The following is a 23,342-nucleotide window of genomic DNA, read 5'->3' as shown; positions in this document are numbered from 1 at the left end:
TCATTGAAATGAACATCATGTTGGGCAGCCTGCTCGGCAACTCGATGGTCCAGCTGTTTTCTGTGTAGGTATTGTCACAATGCCAGAAGCAGTCAGCAGCCATAATTCATCTTGTAAAGTTCCATTTCATTTAAGTTAATTCCAAGTCATCCAGTATTCAGCATGCAAAGGTTTGTCAGTCAGTCTGTGGCAAGCATTAGTAATGTAGAGATAAAGTATAACAGCCACTTGCATGACAGTTGACTGGTCGGTTGGGTGAAATATATGAAACTCAATATGAAGATCATCATCGTTGTCGTGACAATGTTAGAAAATATATTAACTAAAAAAAATCTGTTCCAATGTAGCATGCAGTTATTTAAAAAAAAATTAAAGATCCTTCCAAACAACAAATGAACTTTGAGAAGGCTACCAAGGAACATGATTGGCAGGTCATTTGTGTGGCTCCAGATTTTAAAGAGTAGCACTATCCTTAGTTTCTGCTTGAGTGAAATCAGGTAGACAAGGAAAGTGTATCATTCAGTTGCTGTATATATTTTGTGTATGTGAGTACTAAAATGTGTGTATGTTTCATGTCACATGGGGAATATGTTAGCAAAGCGATATAGCGGTGTTCTACCAACGCAGCTCTCTGAAATGCAAGTCACTAAAGGAAAGGGTGCCGAGAACATTGTGCTACCACTGTCACATCTGCTCTTCATTCTTATTAAACAGATGTTTGAAATTTATTTATAGAGGATGTATTAGTTCACAAGAGATCTTTAACATGTAGTGACCAATGTGTATTAAAGCGTTATCAATAAAGTGTGTTAATGTAAATGTATGTCAACTATTTGTGTTGAGTAGCACAGCAATCCTACCAAAAAGCATGGAAGAGATTTTTCAATTTTCCTGATTTCTGAATGACAGTGAAAAGCCTTTGTGTCATGTATATTTAATGGAAAGGGCTTCAATTTTAACTTTTGTTGACCTGTTAACACTGCTTTGGAAGTTATTAGCGAGCAGTCGGTTTTGTAAATATTAGGAACAGTGGAACCTATACTGAAAGTCATCCATGGACAATAAATGAAAACTAATGTGTCTGAATCATAATTCTGAAAAACAGAAAGAGGAAGGCCTCAATTTCTTTGAAGTGACTAAATTTGAACAATCCCTTGACATCGTTTCAATTAATTCCTTAAATTGAAAATTGACTGATGGTAACTCAAAATAACATCGGAGAATAACAGACCATACATTCTCCCAAAAGTATTGATTGAAATTTTGTTAGAAAAACAGTTTGAAGTGATATACCTAAATAGTATCTGTGGCCGATAGACTTCTACGGCACATCATTTTGTGACACAGCTAAGGCAATTCTTGGACTGTGGTGGTGATTTCCATGAAGTTTTCGGAGCAGTCCCTTCTGTGTTAGGAAGACTGAACAATCAGGTGGAGAAAAATTGTCACGAAATTTTAACCCTTGATAGCTGATGCCAGGAGGAACCAAAATTACTAATGTTGTGTAGGTTGACAACTAAGGCAATTCTTGGACTGTGGTGATGATTTCCATGAAGTTTTTGGAGCAGTCCCTTCTGTGCTAGTAAGACTGAACAGTCAGGTGGAGAAAAATTGTCATGAAATTTTAACCATGGATAGCCGATGCCAGGAGGAACCAAAATTACTAATGTTGTGTAGGTCAACAACGCACCATTTTTAAACTACGGAAACTTCGCGCCACACACTCCGATTGCCCTGTTGCCGGATGCTCTGGACAATGTATGAGACAGGAATCTCTCTTGCATCAAGAACATACAATTAACACAGTCACTTATACCTACCAAAGAAGGTAGCTGAAGGACATTAACTCCATGGGATACTGAAGACAGGAAAGCATATAATTATTCATATGATGCCAGCAGTGTAAACAGCTGTTGGAATATATGATTGTGGATTATATTAGGACGGGATATGTCACATTCACCTTACATAGTCACCAACAGAACAAACACGAAGCAGTGGACACGTATTTACTAAATAATCCTGATACACTCTGAACTCATGGGGGGGGGGGATCAGGAACTGAGACAGCTCTCAGAGGTGCAGACACAAGTGGTGGCACATAACTGTCTGGAGCAGAATAAAAGAGAATTAAGAAATCACTGCAGGTAAGGCTATTCAAGATAAAGTAGTAGTCCACAAAGAACAGTGAGTGTAAAAATACTGTACAAGAGTGTGCAGAGATCTACTGTATGTAGTTAGTAGTGGGTGGAGGAGGTGTGAACAAAGTAGAAGAGAGTATTCCAGAGGAATTCACATAGTATGATTCAAAGAGGCTGATGCCGAAGATAATTTAGCTTAATAATGGTTGAGAGATCAATTGTTGCGAATGACCATGTGTCGGTCACTTACAACAGTAAAGATTCTGGATACCAAACTTTCAACACCAATGTACAAGCTTATATTAGAATATGCCTCGCAAAAGACAGGTTTTGATCCTGTAATGGATACATCATCTGAAATATAGTTGTTTTTGATATTATATTCCTTTTGTACACAAATGACACTGCACGTGGAAAAAAAAATTGCCTTGATCAGGTTTGTGTATTTATTTAGTTCCAAATTGGCTTCGATTACTTCACTGAAATCTCGACAGATAAGGGATGCCAAGGAATTAACTTAGACCTTTAGAAAAACATGCACAGTTCACAAAATTTTTCAGTTTTGTGACGAATGATGTAAACTGATTATATTATAACAAAACAGACATTTTTGTTCTGTTGTAGAGATATTTTGATGCATTTCATTATAAAAATCACAACTTTAAATTTTGAGTTAGGTTATAATTCAAATATTACTTGTAATAACCTGCACCACGTTGAAGCCTCACCAATTTTCTCCCCTTTTCCCCCCTCAACTGACCAGCTTAACACTTGTAGCTTTCACATTTCATAATGACTTATGTCATTCAAACGGCATAGGATACATGTATAACACTAACTTTAAAACATCTTCCAAAATCTGCAAATTTGTGTTTCCTGGCTTTAGTTTACCTTGTGATGAATGTTGAGGAACTCCTTAGTTATTGCACAAAGCAACGTGACATTTTTGCACTTTAGAATGTATACTATATTACACCAAAGCTTTTTGTTATGTAGCTTCTCAAAATTTTTATCAGCTGTATTCACTAGCCTTTACCTTTTGCAATAATGTTTCTACCTTACTGAGAAAGTAGAGTACACATTAGTTCTTTTGGGTTATTTCACCTCAACTATTTTAATAAGACTCTAACCTAATCATTCAAAGTCAAGACAAATATTCCATCACCTCAATGAATTTCACAACAACTTGTTACATTAAACAATTTAATATCATTCAGAATCTTACACATGCACACAACACAACAGTACTGCAACAAAATTTGAACTTTATCACTGATAAAGCTGTTCTACATGGAGATTTGGCCAACTATACACTATGGCATTTTACACAATTGTTACACCTGTATAAAAAGTGATAACTCATTTGTTCTTGTTTAATGCAAAAGTATGTGTCAAAGTATGAACTACGCATGAATGTTTTAGTATGAAAGCTCAAAGAACACTCCACAATACACAGGTTTGCTTGGGTACAAAAGAGAACTATATAAACTAACTAAAAATTTAACTTGCACTGTGACGCAGTACACTTGACAGCTGAGCTGCACTGTAAAATACTGTACATTTTTTCCCAAAAACATGTCTGAAAAACTTTAATACTATTCTAATGTCAGTAAAAGTCAAACAGTTAGTGCAACTAAATGTTTTCAAGCTGACTGGTTTTTATTTAAGTTTGTCATTAACAATCCTATGAAAATCACATTGACAGTACATTTACCAGTTACAGCAAATGATAAAAACAGTTAATAGAAAATTGGTATATCAGTCGTCACATATTCTCTACACTGATTAGTTTTACACATAAATAGTTACAACACACACACACACACACACACACACACACACACACACACAAGTGCACCCGCACCCTTTTTCCTTTACAAGTTAATGCAAAGTAACCTCAAACAGTTACCATCCTATCACACAAATTGGTTTGGATCAACAATTTCACAACAAATAAACATCAACATCAGCTTAGAAATGATAACTGAGATGGATTTTTTTTTTTTGAGCAGCAGATTCCTTAATGAAGCAACTGTCCACTTTAATGCAACTGATATATTACAAAATTTCACACGGTTTCATCTTAGAAATGAAATCACTATACTTCCCCATCACAAAATTTGCATGAACATTCCTTATCTGCAACTGCTGATTTTTCAGTCAATGTACTGAGCTAGCCATCGAAAGCCTTCTCCATAGCCTTGTCTTTTCAATACAGAGCACATGAAAAGCTCCAAAGGACGCCCAGGAAGTTCTGATCTAGGAATCTTAGCCTGTAAATAACACCAAATTACCAATTACTCTTAAATCACAAATAACATTTGTAAATAAGCAATTAAAAATTTATAGTATTAGATCAGCAGTTTTTAAAATTTACCTTTCCTGTTGTCTGTCCATAAAGAGCAAACACGTTTCTTAACTCATCTTCCGAAGCAGCACCAGGTCGGTCAATTTTATTCCCTAAAATGAGAACTGGGCAGTTGCTTAACTGCTCATCTGTCAGTAGTGAATCTAGTTCTCTTTTACTTTCATTGAACCGATCTCGGTCACAGGCATCAATGAGAAAAACAATAGCATCTACAGCAGGGAAATAATCTTTCCAAACTCTTCTTGCTGGAAAAAAAGGTAAAGCAGAAATTAATTTTTTAGTAGGCATTTGTATTAACTACGTTGTATTAACTACAAATGACTAATTTATTTTTAGAATGACTGTTCCAGAACATTACTGCACTACTATGGTACACAAGATACCATAAGAAGTGGCTAGGTAATGGCTGGATTAAAGGGACCAAACTACGAGGTCATCTCTCCCTTGAGGAAGAAAACTTAAGATAAATCCAAATTAACTCAATTGTATCAAACAACCAAGAAAACCAAGAAACAGAAGGAAGTAGAAGGGAGAAACGGGTAAAAGGGTGAAAGTGGGAAAGTTGCCTCACCCAGAAAGCAGCTGGAGGCCCCTGGGGCACATTATGCAACTGGAAACACACCCTCTGCATCTGACCGGTGCTTCCACAACCATCGTTATCACAAAACTAGCTACACAGACAAGATAAACTTTCAGGAAAGATAACAATGACAATGAGTCTGTCAACTATTGATGGATGTAAAAGAATAAGAAGAATTAAAAAGGTGAGAACAGTAGGAGGCAGGTTGGATGACCGAGCAAGGGCAGTCTGCGCTCCTTGGGTCAGAGCAGGTGATGGGGGCACCCCTCCAATCCCTCAAGCGGCCAACAAGGCTAATGTTCATGTCACAGAGAAGAGTAAAAGAACACTTTCACGGGTAAAATGTAAAATCTAAATCAGCCACTTTGGTGTCAACCAGAGGTACTAGCGTATCAGCAAGATTAAGGTTTTGCCGTAAGGTGACCAAATTAGGGCAGCCCAGTAGGTAGTTGGCCATCACTAGACAGCCACCACGCCGGCAGTCTGATGGATCCTCATGCCCGAGGATGTGGCTGTGGGTCAACCAAGTGGGTCCAATGCGAAGCTGACAAACAGTAGATTTCCTGCAAGAAGCACAAATGGAAGACTGCCAAATGGTCTTGCTCTCTGTTATGGTTTGCAATCTATTTGTACAAACAATGGCCTCCAACAATTATTAGCGTACAGTGGACCAAAGGTCCGGTTCTGGTACCCCACACCATCTCCAAAGTCAACAACCGGTCAGCATGTTCATTCCCTAGGATCCCAACATGACCAGGCATCCATACAAAGACAACTGACCATCCAGCATGGTGGAGGTAATACAGGATATCCAAGATAGTCACAACCAATAGGTGTCGTGTGTAGCACTGGTCGACAGCCTGAATACTACAAGGAATAACTGCTGATTCAGAACAACCTGCCAGTGCCAAGGACGAAGGTGGCCCAGGGCTCTAGCAATGGCCATCAATTCTGCAATGAATGCACTACATCCTTTTGGCAGGGAGCATCGTTCACTATATCCAAACCATTTCATCCGTTGAACATATAGCTGTCAGTGTGTACCACATCCTAGCCTGGAAATACGATATCCAGGAACAGACTGCGAAAAACAATAGTGTCTACTGAGTCTATTAATCCAAAGGAGAGATTGCAGCAGATCTGAGGATGGGGGTACACAGCATGGGGGCATATGTAATTTCTTCCTGACAAGAGGTGACAGTAGGGAAAGATGAAATTCAGAGCAGAGACTCTGTACGTGAACTGCAACAGTGACTCCAGATCTTTGCCTCTGTTGTGTGTGTGTGTGTGTGTGTGTGTGTGTGTGTGTGTGTGTGTGTGTGTGTGCGCGCGCGCGCTCATGGGAGCAGCGAATGTGTATTGCACAGCGGAGCAGCAGTTGTTGGCACATAACCTGTGTCAAGTCAGACCTCACAATGTTGTATTGGGGCCAGGATCCACAATGCTGAAGGCAATACTGAGCCAAACACTACACTCCCATAAGCAAGATGTGACATGATCAGAGCTTTGCAGAGCATTCTGCACCCCAGCCAGTATTACATAGACAGCAATAAGTATTAAGATGTGACCAGAATATTTGCTTAAGTTTGCCATGTCAACCAGGCATTGACAACAAATCCCAAAACATGATAAGACTCTACCACATTCAGCATTTGGTCCTCAAGATAGAAATCTGTTGGGGACGAAGAGTATGAAGGTAACAAAATGCTTGTCCTGTCTTGGTGGCACAAATCTGGAGGCCATGTGATAGAGCCCAGGTCTGCACCTTTCGTATGGCACCCTGCAGTCAGTGCTCATCAAAACCCACAGTTTAAGAGCAATAGTAGATGCAAAAATCGTCTGCATACAGGAGGTTGACGCTGTAGACTCCAAGGCTGCTGCTAAACCATTGGTAGTCACAGGAAAAAGGGGCACACTCAATAAAGAGCCCTATGGGACCCGTTTCTCTTGTATATGAGCAGTACTGTTGGAACCTGAAACTGGAAAGTACGGCAAGACAAGAACTTCCGCACAAAAATCTGTAGTCAGTCCCAGTAGACCCCACTCTTGGGGGATAGTGAGGATGTGGTTATGCCATGTGCTGTCTTAAGCCCTATGCAAGTCAAAGAAGACATCAATAAGATATTGATGCTGGGCAAAAGCTGACTGAATAGCACACTCCAGGCAGACTAAATTGGCATGAGTAGTGACACTCTCTCCCATTTTCGTGATAATACAAAACATGCTGCCCTTCTTTGAACTTTGTCAATGTACTCCGTCGGTCCTATCTGATAAGCCAAAAGTCCCCCAACTGAAGGTACCAATACAGCTGTTTACCCACCATGCATTTGAGCAACTTGCAGATAATATTAGTGGCATAACTGGATGATAGCTCGAAATTTAGTGCAGACTTCAATGCAAGATGCTTAAAACAGATTCCACAACGAAACTTTGTTTCGGAACCTGGCAGAAAATCCAAAGCGACTCTGGTCATATGTGAAGTATGTTAGCAGCAAGAAATGATCAATGCCCTCTCTGCACGATAGCAATGGAGATACTATCGAAGACAGTGCTGCCAAAGCAGAGTTATAACACACAGCTTCCCAAAATGCCTCCACAAAAGACAACGAAGTAAATATTACAGAATTCAAATCAAGAACAGCTGCCAACATGGGTAACGTAGAATTAAATATCCTTGGAGTAGTGAAGCAACCTAAATCACTTAATAAAAGCAAGTCTTCTGGTCCAGACTATACCAATTAGGTTCCTTTCAGAGTATGCTGATGCATTAGCTCCATACTTAACAATCACATACAACCATTTGCTCGACAATAGATCTGTACCCAAAGACTGGAAAGTTGCACAGGTCACACCAATATTCAAGAAAAGTAGTAGGAGTAATCCACTTAACTACAGGCCCATATATTTAACGTTGATATACAGCAGGATTTTGGAACATATTGTGTTCAAACATTATGAATTACCTCGAAGAAAATGGTCTATTGACACACAGTCAACATGTGTTTAGAAAACATCCTTCTTGTGAAACAGAACTAGCTCTTTATTCGCACGAAGTGTTGAGTGCTGCTGACAAGGGATTTCTGATTGATTCCATATTTCTGGATTTCCGGAAGGCTTTTAATACTGCAACACACAAGCGGCTTGTAGTGAAATTGGATGCTAATGGAATATCGTCTCAGTTATGGGACTGTATTTGTGATTTTCTATCAGAGAGGTCACAGCTCGTAGTAATTGATGGAAAGTCATCGAGTACAATAGAAGTGATTTCTGGCATTCCCCAAGGTAGTGTTACAGGCCCTTTGCTGTTCCTTTTCTATATAAACAATTTGGGAGATAGTCTGAGCAACCATCTTAGGTTGTTTGCAGATGATGCTGTTGTTTATCGACTAATTGAGTCATCAGATGATCAAAACAAACTGCAAAACGATTTAAAAAAGATATCTGAATAATGTGAAAAGTGGCAGTTGACCCTAAATAATGAAAAGTGTGAGGTCATCCACATGAGTGCTAAAAAGGAACTCATTAAACTTCGGTTATACAATGATTCAGTCAAATCTAAAGGCCGTAAATTCAACTAAACACCTAGGAATTGCAATTACGAACAACTTAAACTGGAAGGAACACACAGAAAATGTTGTGGGGAAGGGTAACCAAAGACTGTGTTTTATTGACAGGACACTTAGAAAATGTAAAAGATCTATTAAGTAGACTGCCTACACTACACTTATCCATCCTCTTTTAGAATACTGCTGTACCATGTGGGATCCTTATCAGATAGGACTGATGGAGTACATTGACAAAGTTCAAAGAAGGGCAGCATGTTTTCTATTATCACGAAAATGGGAGAGAGTGTCACTACTCCTGCCAATTTAGTCTGCCTGGAGTGTGCTATTCAGTCAGCTTTCGCCCAGCATCAATATCAATCAGGCTCCAGTATTCAATCTGTTGTCTTTGGTCGCTGCTGGACATGACGAACACATTGCACATCTCATCATTCCGAATTGGTATCAACTTTTCATCAGGCTGTGAATGAAGATCTCTGTGGCAAATAATGCCCTCTACAATACGCAGATTTCAATTGGACGGGGAGGGGGGGGGGGGGGGACAGGAATATTACCAGCTTGTCACAGGTAAACAGTGCCTGTGACTGAGCAAGAGAGGCCATTTTGAGCAGAATGAAGCCATTTTTCTTTTGTAAAATTGCTTGGTCACTTCCCCAAACCCCAAGGTATTCAACGCAGAACAATGGCTCTGTAGTCAAATCCCCGGCAGTCCTAGAACTAATCAGTGTTTGGAGGGGGGGGGGGGGGGGTTATTTCTTGCCTTGTCTCTGAGCCCTAAGTTTTTCTCATGGCATAACCTGGGAGGGGAACATTTCGGGGTCCTACTTCTTCACACATTGTAATATGTCTTAGTTTCAAGAGAATGCTGGAGCCATGCGGCCACCAGTGGAAGGAAGTTTAATTCACTTTAGCTGCAAATATTCCATATTGGTACCACCCACTCTAAACGGGGGTTCTCCCCTTGGGCACCTCCCACCCACAGCAATGGTTACCTGGTCAGTAAACCACTGCTCGCCTTTGCCGCAGCCATGATGGGCACATACTTTTTGGCTTGCATGGGAAGTTTCCAGCTCAGGCAGTAACAGTGCAATCTCTGTGTGGTCACAGAGAGTTACCACTGCCCCTCCCCCCTCACAAGGGTTGTTTGGGGAAGGAGACCAGACAGCGAGGTCATCGGTCTCATCGGTTTAGGGAAGGATGGGGAAGGAAGTTGGCCGTGCCCTTTGAGAGGAACCATCCTGGCATTTGCCTGGAGTAATTTAGGGAAATCACGGAAAACCTAAATCAGGATGGCCGGACGCGGGATTGAACCGTCGTCCTCCCGAATGCGAGCCCCCCTCACAATGGAATGCTGGGTTTTTGGCACAGTACCATTGCAAGAAAGAAAGATGCAAAGAGAGAAAGTCAAAAGTCGGAATATGTGCCGCACTAGGTGACCTCCCTGCGCAATCCACACTTACATAAAATTTAGAAAAACAGTAGCAAGTTAAACCCAACAAGAGGACCACATAATTAGAAATGAGAAGTTTTAGAAGGCTGGAAGGCAGGAAAATGAGAGCCCTAAACACAAACCAGATCCAAGCACATTCAGCAATGAAGAGTAGAGAGAAAAAAAAAAAAAAAAATGGAGGAAGAGATACTTCCAGCATGGAAAGGAAGTAGTGATGCAAGGGTTGGGGCCTTGTGGGGTCCAAGCACGTACTCACGAAAGGTGGACAAGCACATACCCACAAAAGAGGATGTGATAGTTGGGATATTAACCTATGTCACTGTACAGACACTTTCTAAAAGTCACTTCCATCACTGGGGTCCTCTCACTCCATGATGTAATCTGGAATATGATTTACTAACACTGGAAAACAATTAACAACTTAACTGGTCATGCAAAGGGGCACAGTGGTTAACATAGTGGACTTGCATTTGGGAGGATGGAGATTGAAATCTGTCTGCCCATTCAGATTCAGCTTTCCTTCTTCAGTAGATGCTACATGCAGATGCCAGGAAGGTTCCTTTATAAATGACACAGTCAATTTCCTTACCCATTCTTCGACAACCTGAGCTTATGATCTGTTTAATGACTTCTTTACTGACCGGGTGTGAAGTCCTAATCTTCCTCCTTTCAGCAAATAAAACACAATGAACAAGCAGCATAGGTCCCAAATTTGTTGAACTACATTCACCAGAGAACACTGATAGGGTGTATACATCGGCAAGGAAAACAAATTCCTGGATTTTTCCCGGGGACAACTTTTTCCCTGATGACAATACACTCTTTCCCCGATGAAAATACTTTTTTGTATTAAATGACATAATACTTTCTTTCAGAACTGTAAAAACTATCAATCCTTTGATAGGTTAAGTTTTTATACACTGGCAAAGAACTTTCCAGCACTTCAGAGAAAAACGTGTTTTGGAAAGATTTTTTTATGTGCAGCAACATATAAGCTGCATATTTTTGAATTACAATTTTCTTTCGTATTACAAAAGTATAAATTTGAATGCCATGAAACACAACACGTTACTTTCTGAAACACTGAAATCTAGATTGTTATGTGTTTTTGTAAGCAATCATGGTCATGTCATGTGATTTTGCCAGTAGATCTTCAGAGCACAGGACATGTGATTAGTCGGCCAATAGCAACGTCACTGTCAAGTTGGGCGAACACACAAATAGGAAATGTTAATGGTTTAAATTAATATATGTAGTGAATCTACAAGATAAACTGAGCTTTACATATAATACTGCTCTCTAAGATTAATAAGGTACAAGAGAAGCTAAGCTTTCACATATAATATTGATTTTTTTCTGCGTGTGTTACACATCAAGATAAATCACAAAAAGGTGAGAATAAAATTCTAAATAATGACATAATGTCTGGTCTTCTGGCCTCAAAATTCTTCTAAGGGGCTGGTCCTCAGAGTGTTGAGTTTTAAATGAGAGTCAAACATTCTGTTGTTAAGAAAGTCATCGCACATTCTCGCACATAACATAATTAATGTTGCTTAAAAGGAATTTTGCTTCGAAAGTAATGCTTTTCAAACCACCATTCGCAATGTTTTCCCACAACCTGTTAGAAATACATTCGTTTCAGCAGTTGCTAGATAGCACCAGAAAACAGGCGTTACTGCCCATGCGCAGCTACTTTATGTAGGAAGCCCGTGTGGTGTTATGTATAAAGCATTAAGAGATCTTACATCACGTTATAAAAGAAACAGGACATCAGAGGATACTTCACGAACTTCATAAACCACAGTAACATGCATAATTTGGCTTAAAGTTCACATTCATTATGTTCAGATACACAACGAAGTATGTCCCAACCTTGTATTAAGGTTTTCAGGGTGTAAATTTTCTTGGGAGTACGAGTACTGTGTTATCTCATGTTTGGTTCTTTATTACGGCCTAACGCCATACATGCTAGAAGATGAAAACATGCACTTGAAATTCAACGAACAGTTGAAAACTAGCCACATAAATTGGAAAACATTAATAAAAGCCAAATTTCTTAGCATACTGACAAAAATGACTTCATTGTTCTGCAAGGCAGTTAATGCTTGACTGCCAAAAACATGGAAATAAAATAAAATCTCATATTTTAGCCTTACGTAATTATGTGAACGTATTTTGATTCAATTGTAGCTCCCAGCCACAGAAATCAGATTTCTTTTCATTTCACGTGAGAGCTGTAAACTAAGATGAAACAGAAAAATTACTAAATGTAAACAAGGATCACGTAGACAGTACCTTCCTTCCCACTACAACCGATCCTGCTCTGCGCAAGTGCAAATTCAGCAGCTTGGGTGCACCAGAAAAGTTTTTCCAGGTAGCATCTGGCTGCTTTTTGTTACTACTGATACAGCTAACAGCCACACTGCAAGTAGCCAGAAGTGGGAGAAGGTACTGTCCATACACAACTCAACTGTGCATGCGCATGAGCCCACTGGCAACTCAAATAAACCTAATGTAAACAGTTATGACGAAACACTCATCGGAAAGAGTTTGTTGTTATGAAGTCTTTGTCCTAAAGCCTACGACACATTTGGTTGGCAGACATCTGTGTATGCAGTGCATTTTGCTGTTGTAAAAGGCATATTTCCTTTGAGATTTGAGTTTAATTTTTTTTCTCGTGCATATTTTATTGTTGTTGTACTATTCTACAGTAGTGGACAACAGTACAATTTTTTTTAGTGTATCAGTTCGTAGCAGTTAAAATTACAAAAATTTAACTGAAAACCAAAACAATGGAAAATTCCCGGAATTCTAAAAAATTCCCTGATTTTTCCCATGTGAAAAAATTCCCAGGTTTTTCCTGGTTGTCCCAGGGTGTATACACCCGCACGATAATTGATTTAAAATCAATCATATGTAAAGTACCATGGGTTTTAAGCACTCGAGAAGCCCGGAATTTGGAATATCCAACCTCCACAAAATTTATTTCTAAGCATCTTGCTTGTAACAAGCTTTTGGCTTTGTTGGAACAAGCTCATAATACTGGCACAACAATGAACATTAAGTGAACACAGCAGTTTTACTGTCAACTTTTATGCCTCATGGGGGAGGAAGAATGTGACTTTCAATACAAAACTCTATCTTCCACATTTAAGCTCTCAGGTTTTCAAATCTCATCCTGTGCAATATCCAACAATTAGATTTTCCTTCTCATGCCACCCGGTAAGTCTCCCTGACTCTGTGTTCTGGACCATTTTTTTGAATTCTACCCCTTTTTTTAAAAACTCTCCAGTCCTTTTTCTTCAACCCTCTTTCTTCCCCTTCAATCCTTCTGCCAGAAGAAGAAGAAGAAGAAGAAGAAGCCAATGGCCTCTAATAACTACAAATTGATGGAAAATTCAGTTAACATGCAATACCTGTTATATGTGTGTTCTGCCGCCACTTGGTGAGTAGATTTTTAACCAACCCAATTACATTATAAGGCATACTTTAATGTTAAGGCACATAACAGCATGTACAGTGGCATAGAAGCAGTCATTCTTTACACAGTCCATCTCTGAATATGACAGAAAGACATCTCATGTAGAGAGTGCAAGAAGTACCCATGTGATGTACTTTGCAGCATCCACAGAGTGTAGATGTAAATGACAGGTGTGAAAAGGTACAATACTTGAACAATTAGTCATAACAACTGAAATAAAATTTTCATTTTTTAAGTAGTGATACACATCTCTGCTATAACTATGAATTTTTCCTCCAACACATGTATTCAGGATTTTTTAACTGCTCACTTACCTTGATGATGTCCACCAAGATCAAATGTTGTAAATCTCATATTACCTATGGAAAGTTCTTCTGAAGCTGAAAAATAATTTAATTATATTAGCTATGTTGCATACACAATGAGGAATTTGCTAATTGCCCACATAGAAAAACAGAGGTTACACATCTAGCAATAGTTCAGTCCAAAACAGCAGCTAAGAAAAATGCTGTAACACGATTAAGCCATATGAAATCAAGAACTACAGTCAAGCAAACAGCTATATGAAACACAAATGCTGTTACTCAGTGACAGATTAGTTATATATGAACTATATTCTGGAGGAAACACAAAAATACCAGAGCTAATTTCAATTTTGAACAATGGAATACAATAACTTACATGGCTGTAAGTATTTTATTATCTTTACAATAATCTTGTCAATTTACAGTAACAGAGCCCTCTACCAACCGCTATAAATAACAGATACTAACATGACCTCTCCGGTTGTCTTCTGAAGCTGACACTATGCTATGAGTAAGTACTCTTGTGTTACCATTTTGAATCCATGCAAACTCATAATGGCTGGTAAGAAAATGGCGTGTGAGCTGGGTTAAAATGCTTCTCTTGTTCCATGAAAACAACTTAACTATCTTAGAGTTGATTGTAATCTGCGGCATAGCTGAATGTTTACAAATAAAACTAAAAATAACGATAACTTTCCAGTCTTGGAAGACTATGAGACTTTTACATGCAAAAATAGCCTTTTACACTAAGGTTCTCCATGTCTTTACCCTACAGATAATTATTGGGAGATTGAATCACCACCAAAGTATGTGTGCCTTCCATTCCCCACTATTTTAAAGCATCACCATACTTTAGTTAATGCAGAAAAAAAAGTCTGGTTTACATTTAAATGAAATTTTGTTACGTATCTAGCAGAATGGCTCAAATGTGAGTTTGTGTTTCACTTACAAGAAGTAAACTGTCCTCAGATACATATTCATCTCTCAACTATGGCACCTTAATATAAGTCAACATCTGATGCTACTCTGTACTTTGTCCTTTAATGCCTGTTACATCATCCTCCTCTTCTCCCATATCTTTATGAATTGCATTCACACTATCTCAACAATTCATGGAGGGCAATTTCACAGTCCAAACACATATCTTATTTTTTTGGTATTTTTGTGTTTACTTAAGAATGTATGTAGAATATTAACTATTTGCATTACTCTTGAAAACATGTTCACTGTAGATCTTGACATTCTACCCATGCATCAAATCAAATGATCTGAGAACTGTATGTAATGAGAGGAATAAATCTTATCTCATTTCTTTCTATACATCCTATATTGTTCTTTTTCTTTCACTTTACTTATCCTTCTGTGGTGGTCCCCCCCCCCCCCCCCCACCCTTTTTCAGGTTACTCTTATTCACTTGTTTCTCTATCCTCTCGCTTCTTAAAGGCTTGCTGATCAGCCTTACTTCTGTACTATTGTAGCTTTGTTTCACTCCACAGTAGGCTTCTTTTGAGCAGCTGACAGTTCCTTGAAGCATCATTTATGCACGGGCCATTCAACACATAGCAGAAAGCAGTTACACACACACACACACACACACACACACACACACACACACACACACACACAAAGTGCACTCCAATATACTTCACACAGCTTCGTGCAATGAATTTATGAATGACGCAATTTGCTTAATTGCTCGCTCATTCAGCTCTACAATCTGTATGTAGGGTCTACATCAAAAGCTGTATATAGCAATGGAGGAGTACAACTATTAGAATATTATTATTTTATTTCTGTTTTTTACAAATTATCATGACAAAGATTACAATAACAGTATACCCAATTTACACGTAAGTGTTAGACAGTTTCAAAATTGGTAACACCTGTTGGTGTCAGGGAAAGAGGAGGAGCTTCTACAATTTGTTCCCTTTCAATGATTTAATAATTGTACTACATCTCTGATAGATTAACATGTAAGTCTATGCGCTAAATCCTTTCATGGTGTCCAGTACACTACAAAATTCACGACATGGCAAACAATTTTTACTAATCAATGTCTTAACATCAGTCAATCTATGAACAAGAGTTAAATATATATTTATTAGAATAAGTCACAATATCTATGTAGACCTACTGAATTTTAATGCAGCACATTAACTATTCTTTACTGTATTTGAAAGTGCTAAAGCAAACATAACATTTAAAAAATGAAGTAATTTATCTCTATTGAACAAAAACTTCAGTCTTTCCTACAGTTTCAAATAAATAAAGGAAGTTCTTACTTGGATGCAATGTGGGAACATGCTGAGCTAAACGATCGTCCTTCAGCATATGAAGAAGAGTGGTTTTACCAGCATTGTCCAATCCTAAGAAGAGCAGCTTGCCAGACTTTTTCCATAATCCTGTGAAAATGTTAATCATGCAGCTCTCATCATCTTAACAAAAATTTTCAATAAGTCAACTTACAGGTCAATGGAACAGGATCGACGAGATCTTCCTCCAACAACAGCTGCATTAATGTTGATTTCCCAGAGTTATCCAATCCTAAGACTGCATATATAGCCTTACGGCGGTTTAGGCCTTCCATTACACAAATGAAAAAGCACACCAAATAAAAATTGCAAGTGTAATTTTCAAAATGCACACCATTAAAATTTTATTAATGCTATAAATGACATACTCCATTTTAAATAATCAGGAGCAAAGAGCCTCCCTAAAATCAATACATTTCTTTGATGACAAACTTATTTAACTGCACTTGAAAACCAATTAGCTACAATTTTAAATTTATGGACAGCTCTCTTAAATATTTCTCAGTAATAACTCCCTCGCCTAACTCCCAACTGTAAGAAACATTTTGGAATTTAATCAATTAATTACAACATTAATAACACAAAAAATCAATTACCTATTTTTTTGTCTGATTTGACCTTATCTACAGATATATTTCAAAAATTAGGAGGAATGTGTATCTAAGGTTAAGGATATACTAATTGTACATGTTAAACTATGTATAAATTTTAAAATGACAGTATGTTCTTTCTTCCCCTGAAATACCTTTGTTCAGTAAACAAACATTGTTTCCAGAATAAATCATCTCTCTCAAGCGGAGCGTGCACTGATTTGTAACTACATGGAAGATTAAAACTGTGTGCTAGACTGGGACTGTTTTTAGGTTAGAATTAGGATTTGGACACACTGTTTTGAAAAAAAGTGAAAACAACAGAGGAGCTGAAGAAAATGCGTAAGACTGCACAGGAAAGTAATGTTAGGTTGTTTCATCAAATTATTAGAGGATTGAGTAATAAGGTAGATGAGTTTCTTGTCTCTGAGGAAAACTTTGACAGCTCTGAAAAGCATCCAGTGCCTATCTGAGCAACAAATAATTGCAGGGTTAGATAAGTTGCCTATAAAAGATTACACTCCAGCAGCATACTCACGCAGAATATGGAAAAAAAAGTGGTGTTACACATATTAACACAGAACAAAAGCTCAACAACACTGAGACAGGCAGATTTTGTGATGATCAGCACATAGATGTGTGCACTTGCAAATTAATAAGTACTGAAAAATAATTCACTTTTGATTTTAGTCGTATACAGACTCCCAGTAGGAAATTTTGAATTGTTGATGAGGAATCTGGATTCGTTGATGTGCTATCCGTCAGACAGCAGCATGCAGTTGATACTCCGATTTTCTGAAGGATTCTGACAGAAAAAAAAATCATCTGGAAACCTTATTTGGTTCCTGCAATTTGATCTCAGCAATTAACTTTGCAACACAGTGAGTAAAGACAACAGAACCCTACTTGATACTGTTTTCTTTGGTGATCCTCAAAGCAAAAAAATTACTGTTTACCCTGTAGCAAATGCTCTATCTGATCATGGTGAACAATTAGTTACGATAAATAACAGTGCCAAAATGGGTACTCCTAAGTGGAAATTAGATAATTAATGACTCCACGATAAATATTTTTAAGAATAGTTTACAAGAGATGACCTTGGCTGAAATTTATAATGAACAAAATGGCAAAAGAAAATTTAACCTATTCCATGACAATATTATTTGAAAAAACTATCCACATAAGCTAATCAGAAAGGGCATTTAATATCCATGCAAAAAATCATGGACCGCAGGAGGGATTAAAGTATCTTATGAAAGGAAAAGGGAAATATATCTGTTGTAGAGAACAAGCAGAGATCCTGCAATAATTACACATGGCAAAAACTACTCAAAGTTACTAAGAAAGATTATCAAAAATCAAGGAACATGCACACAGTGCCAGAAATCAGTAATTCTGACAACAGACTTAAGGCTACATGCAATGTTGTGAAACACGACAGGACAACCAGCCACAGAACAGGAAAACATCAGTATTCAGTTTATTCACCATTGACCATTTACAGCGGAATAGGTCTGAACATTAAATATACAATTAACAATAACTTCACAGTAAAGTTTTTACAATTTAATTCCTTTTCTTTTAGGAATATTCTTATATACTAATGTCAATGCTTATTTCAAAATATTCTGTTATCTTATAAAATGGGTGTTTGAGAAGCCAGTCATAAACCTTACGTTTGAAAATATTATTGGTCAGTGACCGAGCAGATGCTGGAAGTTTATTGAAGAGTTTTAAACTCAGTATTTTGTGTGAGTTTGCAGTCTTTGTGAGTGTGTGTGTTGGTATGTCGAAGTCCAGTTTGCCTCTGGTGTTGTGGGGATGTATGTTCCCTCTGGTCTCAAACTCATTTAAGTTACTTTTGACATAAAGCAGTGCTGTGTAGATGTATAGATTCACCACAGTTAATATCATATGCTTGATAAAGAGGGGCGGCAGTGTTCCTTGGGCTTAGCTTTGCTTATTATTCTGATTACTCTTTTTTTTTTTTTTTAATTTTCAGAATTATACTGACAAAGCAAGAATGTCCCCGTAACAATATGCCATAGGAAATGTGTGACTGAAAGAGGCCAAAATATACCACCTTTACCGGTAGATACTCATCAGTGACTACATCTGTCAGTCTCCAGATGAGATAACACACTCTTGCTATTCTCTTGCAGATATGTGTAATGTGTTCCTCCCAGTTTAATTTTGAATCAATGTGGAATCCTAACAATGTTATTGATTTGCTTTCAACAGCTGTAGTTAAACCCAGAATTAGTTCTTGTGTTTTATCAGGATTACACAGGAGTTCATTAGAAGAAAACCAATCCATTGCTAGTTTTAGTTTTTCCTGTGTTGCCTGATGCAGTTCTGTTGTGTCATGGTGTGTATTGAGCAATGTTGTATCATCTGCATAACACACAATTGAATTTGCTCCTACCTGGTAAGGTAAGTCATTAATTGCAATGATGAGCAGAAAAGGACATAGGACCGAGCCCTGAGGCACTCCCGTCCGAACTTCCTTCAGTGAGGAGCATCTATTTTTAATTGATACATACTGTCTCCTGTTACTGAAGTATGATTCGATTACATCCAAAGATGGTTTGTGTATGCCATAAAATTCCAGTTTTGCAAGTAGGGTGTTGGATGGTATGCAGTCGAAGGCTTTGCTAAGATTGCAAAGTACTACTGATACTATATCCTTATTTTCGAATGCAGTTAACACCTGATTAACAACTTCAGTGATAGTAGTAGTGGTGTTTTTACCATGTTGATATGCAAACTGTCTGTTGGAGAGGAGATCATACTTATCAAAATAGTTATTTAGTTGACTGTACATTACATATTCAAAAACTTTAGAGAAAATTGGGACAATAGAAACTGGCCGATAGTTTTGGGGCAGATGCTTATCTCCCTTTTTAAAGACTGGTATCACTTTAGCACTATTGAACTGAATGGAATGGCTATAAATGAGGAGTCCCAGATAGCAATTATATTTAATAATCATTTTTTAATTTTAGTAGGAAGTATAAGGGCAAACAGTTCAAGAGAAAAATCACAACAGTATGTTGAAAAAGTAACTCATAAAATTCAATCATACGAATGTACCACCAACTTGTCCTTCCTCAATAGGGAGAAATCACATACTGAGTTCCCCAAGGTGCAATCTTAGGTTCGCTGTTGTTCCTTATACATGTAAACTATCTTACGTCTGGTATACAACAAGCAGAATTAGTTCTTTTTGTGAATGACACTGGTATTGTATCAATTCAAGCATACATAAAGCAGCAGAAGAAATTGTAAACAAAGTTCTTGATAGTGTCACTGCATGGTTTTCTGTAAATGGTCTCACTCAATTTGAATGAGACGCAACATATTAAGTTCTGCATATGTAGAGGTATTGTAGTACACCAATGGTAAGTGTAACATACACTGAAGAAATACTAAACAGGTTGGAAACTTGAAAACTGTTAAGTGCCCATAGTGGTGATAATGTGAACGGTTTAGAATTTAGTTCATCCACATTTGCACTTAGATTCATTGCATATGTTGGGGAGAGATAAACCAATAAGTTGACATATTTTGCATATTTTCATTCAATAATGTCATATGGAATAATGTTTTGGGGTAATTCATTTTTAAGAAATAAAATCTTCATAGCTCCAAAACATGCTGTAGAATAACACGTGGTGCTTAGTCATGATCATTTTGTAGACATCTGTTACAGATTTGGGCATTTTGACTACTACTTCACAGTACATTTATTTCCTCGTGTAGTTTGTTGTAAATAATTCACTACAGTGCAAAAGGAACAAGGATGTAATAATTACAATAGCATAAGGAAAAACAACATTTGTTACTCCACATTATGGTTATCTTTAACACAAAGAGTGGTGCATAATACCGCAAGTAAAATTTTTATTACTTATCCAGTGATATAAATGTCTGACAGAGCAAAGTAACATTTGTAAAGAAACTGAAAAAGTTAATTCCTGTCTTCTTGACAACTCCTATTCTATTATTGTAACGTGTACGAGATGGTGTGTGTGTGTGTGTGTGTGTGTGTGTGTGTGTGTGTGTGTGTAAGAAACCTACAAAAATGACAGGAGGTAGTCATAGAAATTAATGTGCAATGTGAATCATGTAAAGCAAACTGTTCCACATCATTACAATTTATAGTGCAATATGATTCATGGAACATGAAACTAATTAACTAACCAACCTGCTACCTTTGGCTTTCGCAGGCAAGTGCTTTGATACTCAGCTGACACTTGCCACAAAAGGAAATGGTCTCAGGTTCAAATCTATGTTTGATATGTAGTTTTCATCTGTTAGGATATTTCAAACTGATTCCTTCCTTTTGCAATTTAAAGATATATGGTGGAACATTTAAATTAAGACCATGGCAAATGAAATTTAACTCCACTTTCTAATATGACAGGAACTTTTTCAATTTTTAATTTGTGTATTGAGTGATACAGTTGGGAAACTTAATAATAAACTACGTCTACGGATTTTATAGCATTTTAACTGTGCCAATATACACAATACACATTTTTAAGTCACAACATAATCACGGATTTCTATTGTTACGAAAGAGCCTTCACTGCTGTGTCAACACGACAAACATTTATCTATGCAAGTTCAAGTGCATTCTTAACACCTATTTGTGAAAGCTTGCTGGAATATATACAGAATTTCAGAACAATATACATAGACTTTTGTTAAAACTTTTAATGTATGGGTCTACCTGTGAATTTAGTGTACAATACGGATACATAAAAAATCAATTCAGCATGCAGTGGGGAAAACATGCCTAGTGGCTCCTCCTCGTGGCAGAAGGGAAAGAAAGAGGCATGAAGGGAAAGGACTGGTGAGATTTAGCAACTTAGATCCCGAGGTCAGAGGAGGCTTACATAAGTCCAGTAAATCTTCCCTGACCTGGTATTTAAGATGACTTTTCCATAGCTATCTCCATTTCATAAATCTAGCCAGCTCCTGTTCTTCATCTTTCTTCCTTTTCCCTAAAACATTCTGCCACAAGGAATCCACTTGTCTGAGAGTTTGAGCATTTCTATATCTTTTATACTGTGTTCCATAAATTTTGTATCTTTTGAATGGTTCACACAATGAAAAGCCTTAACCAACTTTATCAAACTCTTTGGTGGTTATTTGCTAAGTAAGTGTTCTGTCCTAATTTATCTAATTACCAGAAACAGATGATTAAAAGTTTTTAAATTTTGTAGTCATCTACCTTCAAAGGAATAGTATCAGAGCATTACTAGAAAAAGCAGGAATGAATTTAGGAAGGTTATGATTTAATATCCCGTGGACTGTGAAGCCATTAAAACTCTGGTGTAAATTTGAATGAGACAAGGTACAGGCAATAAAATTTCCACGGGTTATCCTAGAATCTATCGTGGAATTCACAATGAGTGATTTCATGGTACCTTAGGAACTGTGAAGTGAAATGGTTAAAAAGAATTACTGAAACAATACAGTAAAAAGTGTAGGCCTAAGTAGACTGACAAATCCAGACACTTCAAATGATGTTGCTGTAATCTATTACCAATGTCAATTTCCATGTTTGTCAACATTTGGAATCATATGGCTTGGAACAGCGCCATTTAATTTTTGTATACACCATTAATGTAAACAAGAAAGCAACTGTCATTGCATTACACCATATGCTGAGAGATTTAAATGTTTTTAAGTGAACCAGCTGCTACTTGAGGCTTAACAAAAAAAACATTAACATCATCGGATTCGAAGAGATTTAACTGACAATCCAGTGGTCCTCCGTTCTGATGATTCACCTCAGGCCTTGCAACGACACTACAGAAACTGACTACTATCAACATATAAGTTTTTTTTTTTAACATACCTAAATATCCCAGAACACCAGTGAACCAATCCCAGAGAAACATCGCGAATCCTGAAAATGAGCATATCAGATGTAAATTATACGAAACATTCATTTTAACGCCATAAAAATCATTAAATCGGGTAACACTGTTACACTACTTACAGATTCTTTAAGTATATCGTTATTACAACGATCAATAGGATTTACAAAAAGACGAAAAAAATCAGTCAGCGCCCTGTCATTAATATTAACTTAGTATAAAATAATACAGTGCGTTAAAATTTGAATTACGAAAGTTCTTTAATCACAGGCATCTAAGTCAAGGGAAGAGTTTTCACGCACTGTCATTAAAATTAAATTAAACACGATAAAAAAAGAAAATGTAGAGGTATAACTCGTTGCAATACTACTAACACAGGCGTGGCTTACCTAGACAGTTTATTTACACGTATAGGGAAATAATTTCAATAATTTTGTAACTAATCCGAATCAGAACAACCACGATCACGATGACTAGCAACCTCCAGAGGTGATGCTACAAGGTGCATGTCACACAGAAACAGTTGGCATGAGGATGACGTACACTTCCTGACGACATAAAATTATGCAGATTGCAGATTGTACAAACAACTTGTTTATTAAATGTTCTATTTTTCAAAAGAATTAGATAATTATAAAAGGTTCAACTCAATGACTGTTAA

At 37.5% G+C, this 23,342-nt stretch overlaps 1 protein-coding gene across 1 annotated transcript; it reads right to left on the bottom strand.

Moving 5' to 3' along the window:
- Positions 1-3,779: 3,779 nt before the first annotated feature.
- LOC126091291 (GTP-binding protein SAR1b) lies at positions 3,780-23,224 on the bottom strand. The gene is made up of 6 exons (XM_049907050.1): positions 23,071-23,224; positions 22,660-22,710; positions 16,171-16,290; positions 13,898-13,963; positions 4,519-4,754; positions 3,780-4,414 (listed from the first exon to the last, which is right to left on the bottom strand). Exons 2-6 carry the CDS (start codon positions 22,700-22,702, stop codon positions 4,298-4,300), a joined length of 582 nt encoding a protein of 193 aa, XP_049763007.1. The 5' UTR covers positions 22,703-22,710; positions 23,071-23,224; the 3' UTR covers positions 3,780-4,297.
- Between the last annotated feature and the right edge of the window lie 118 nt (positions 23,225-23,342).

This window comes from Schistocerca cancellata, chromosome 1 (assembly GCF_023864275.1).
Source record: "Schistocerca cancellata isolate TAMUIC-IGC-003103 chromosome 1, iqSchCanc2.1, whole genome shotgun sequence".
Taxonomy (NCBI): Eukaryota; Metazoa; Arthropoda; class Insecta; order Orthoptera; family Acrididae; genus Schistocerca; species Schistocerca cancellata.
This window is presented reverse-complemented; position numbering and strand designations above follow the sequence as displayed.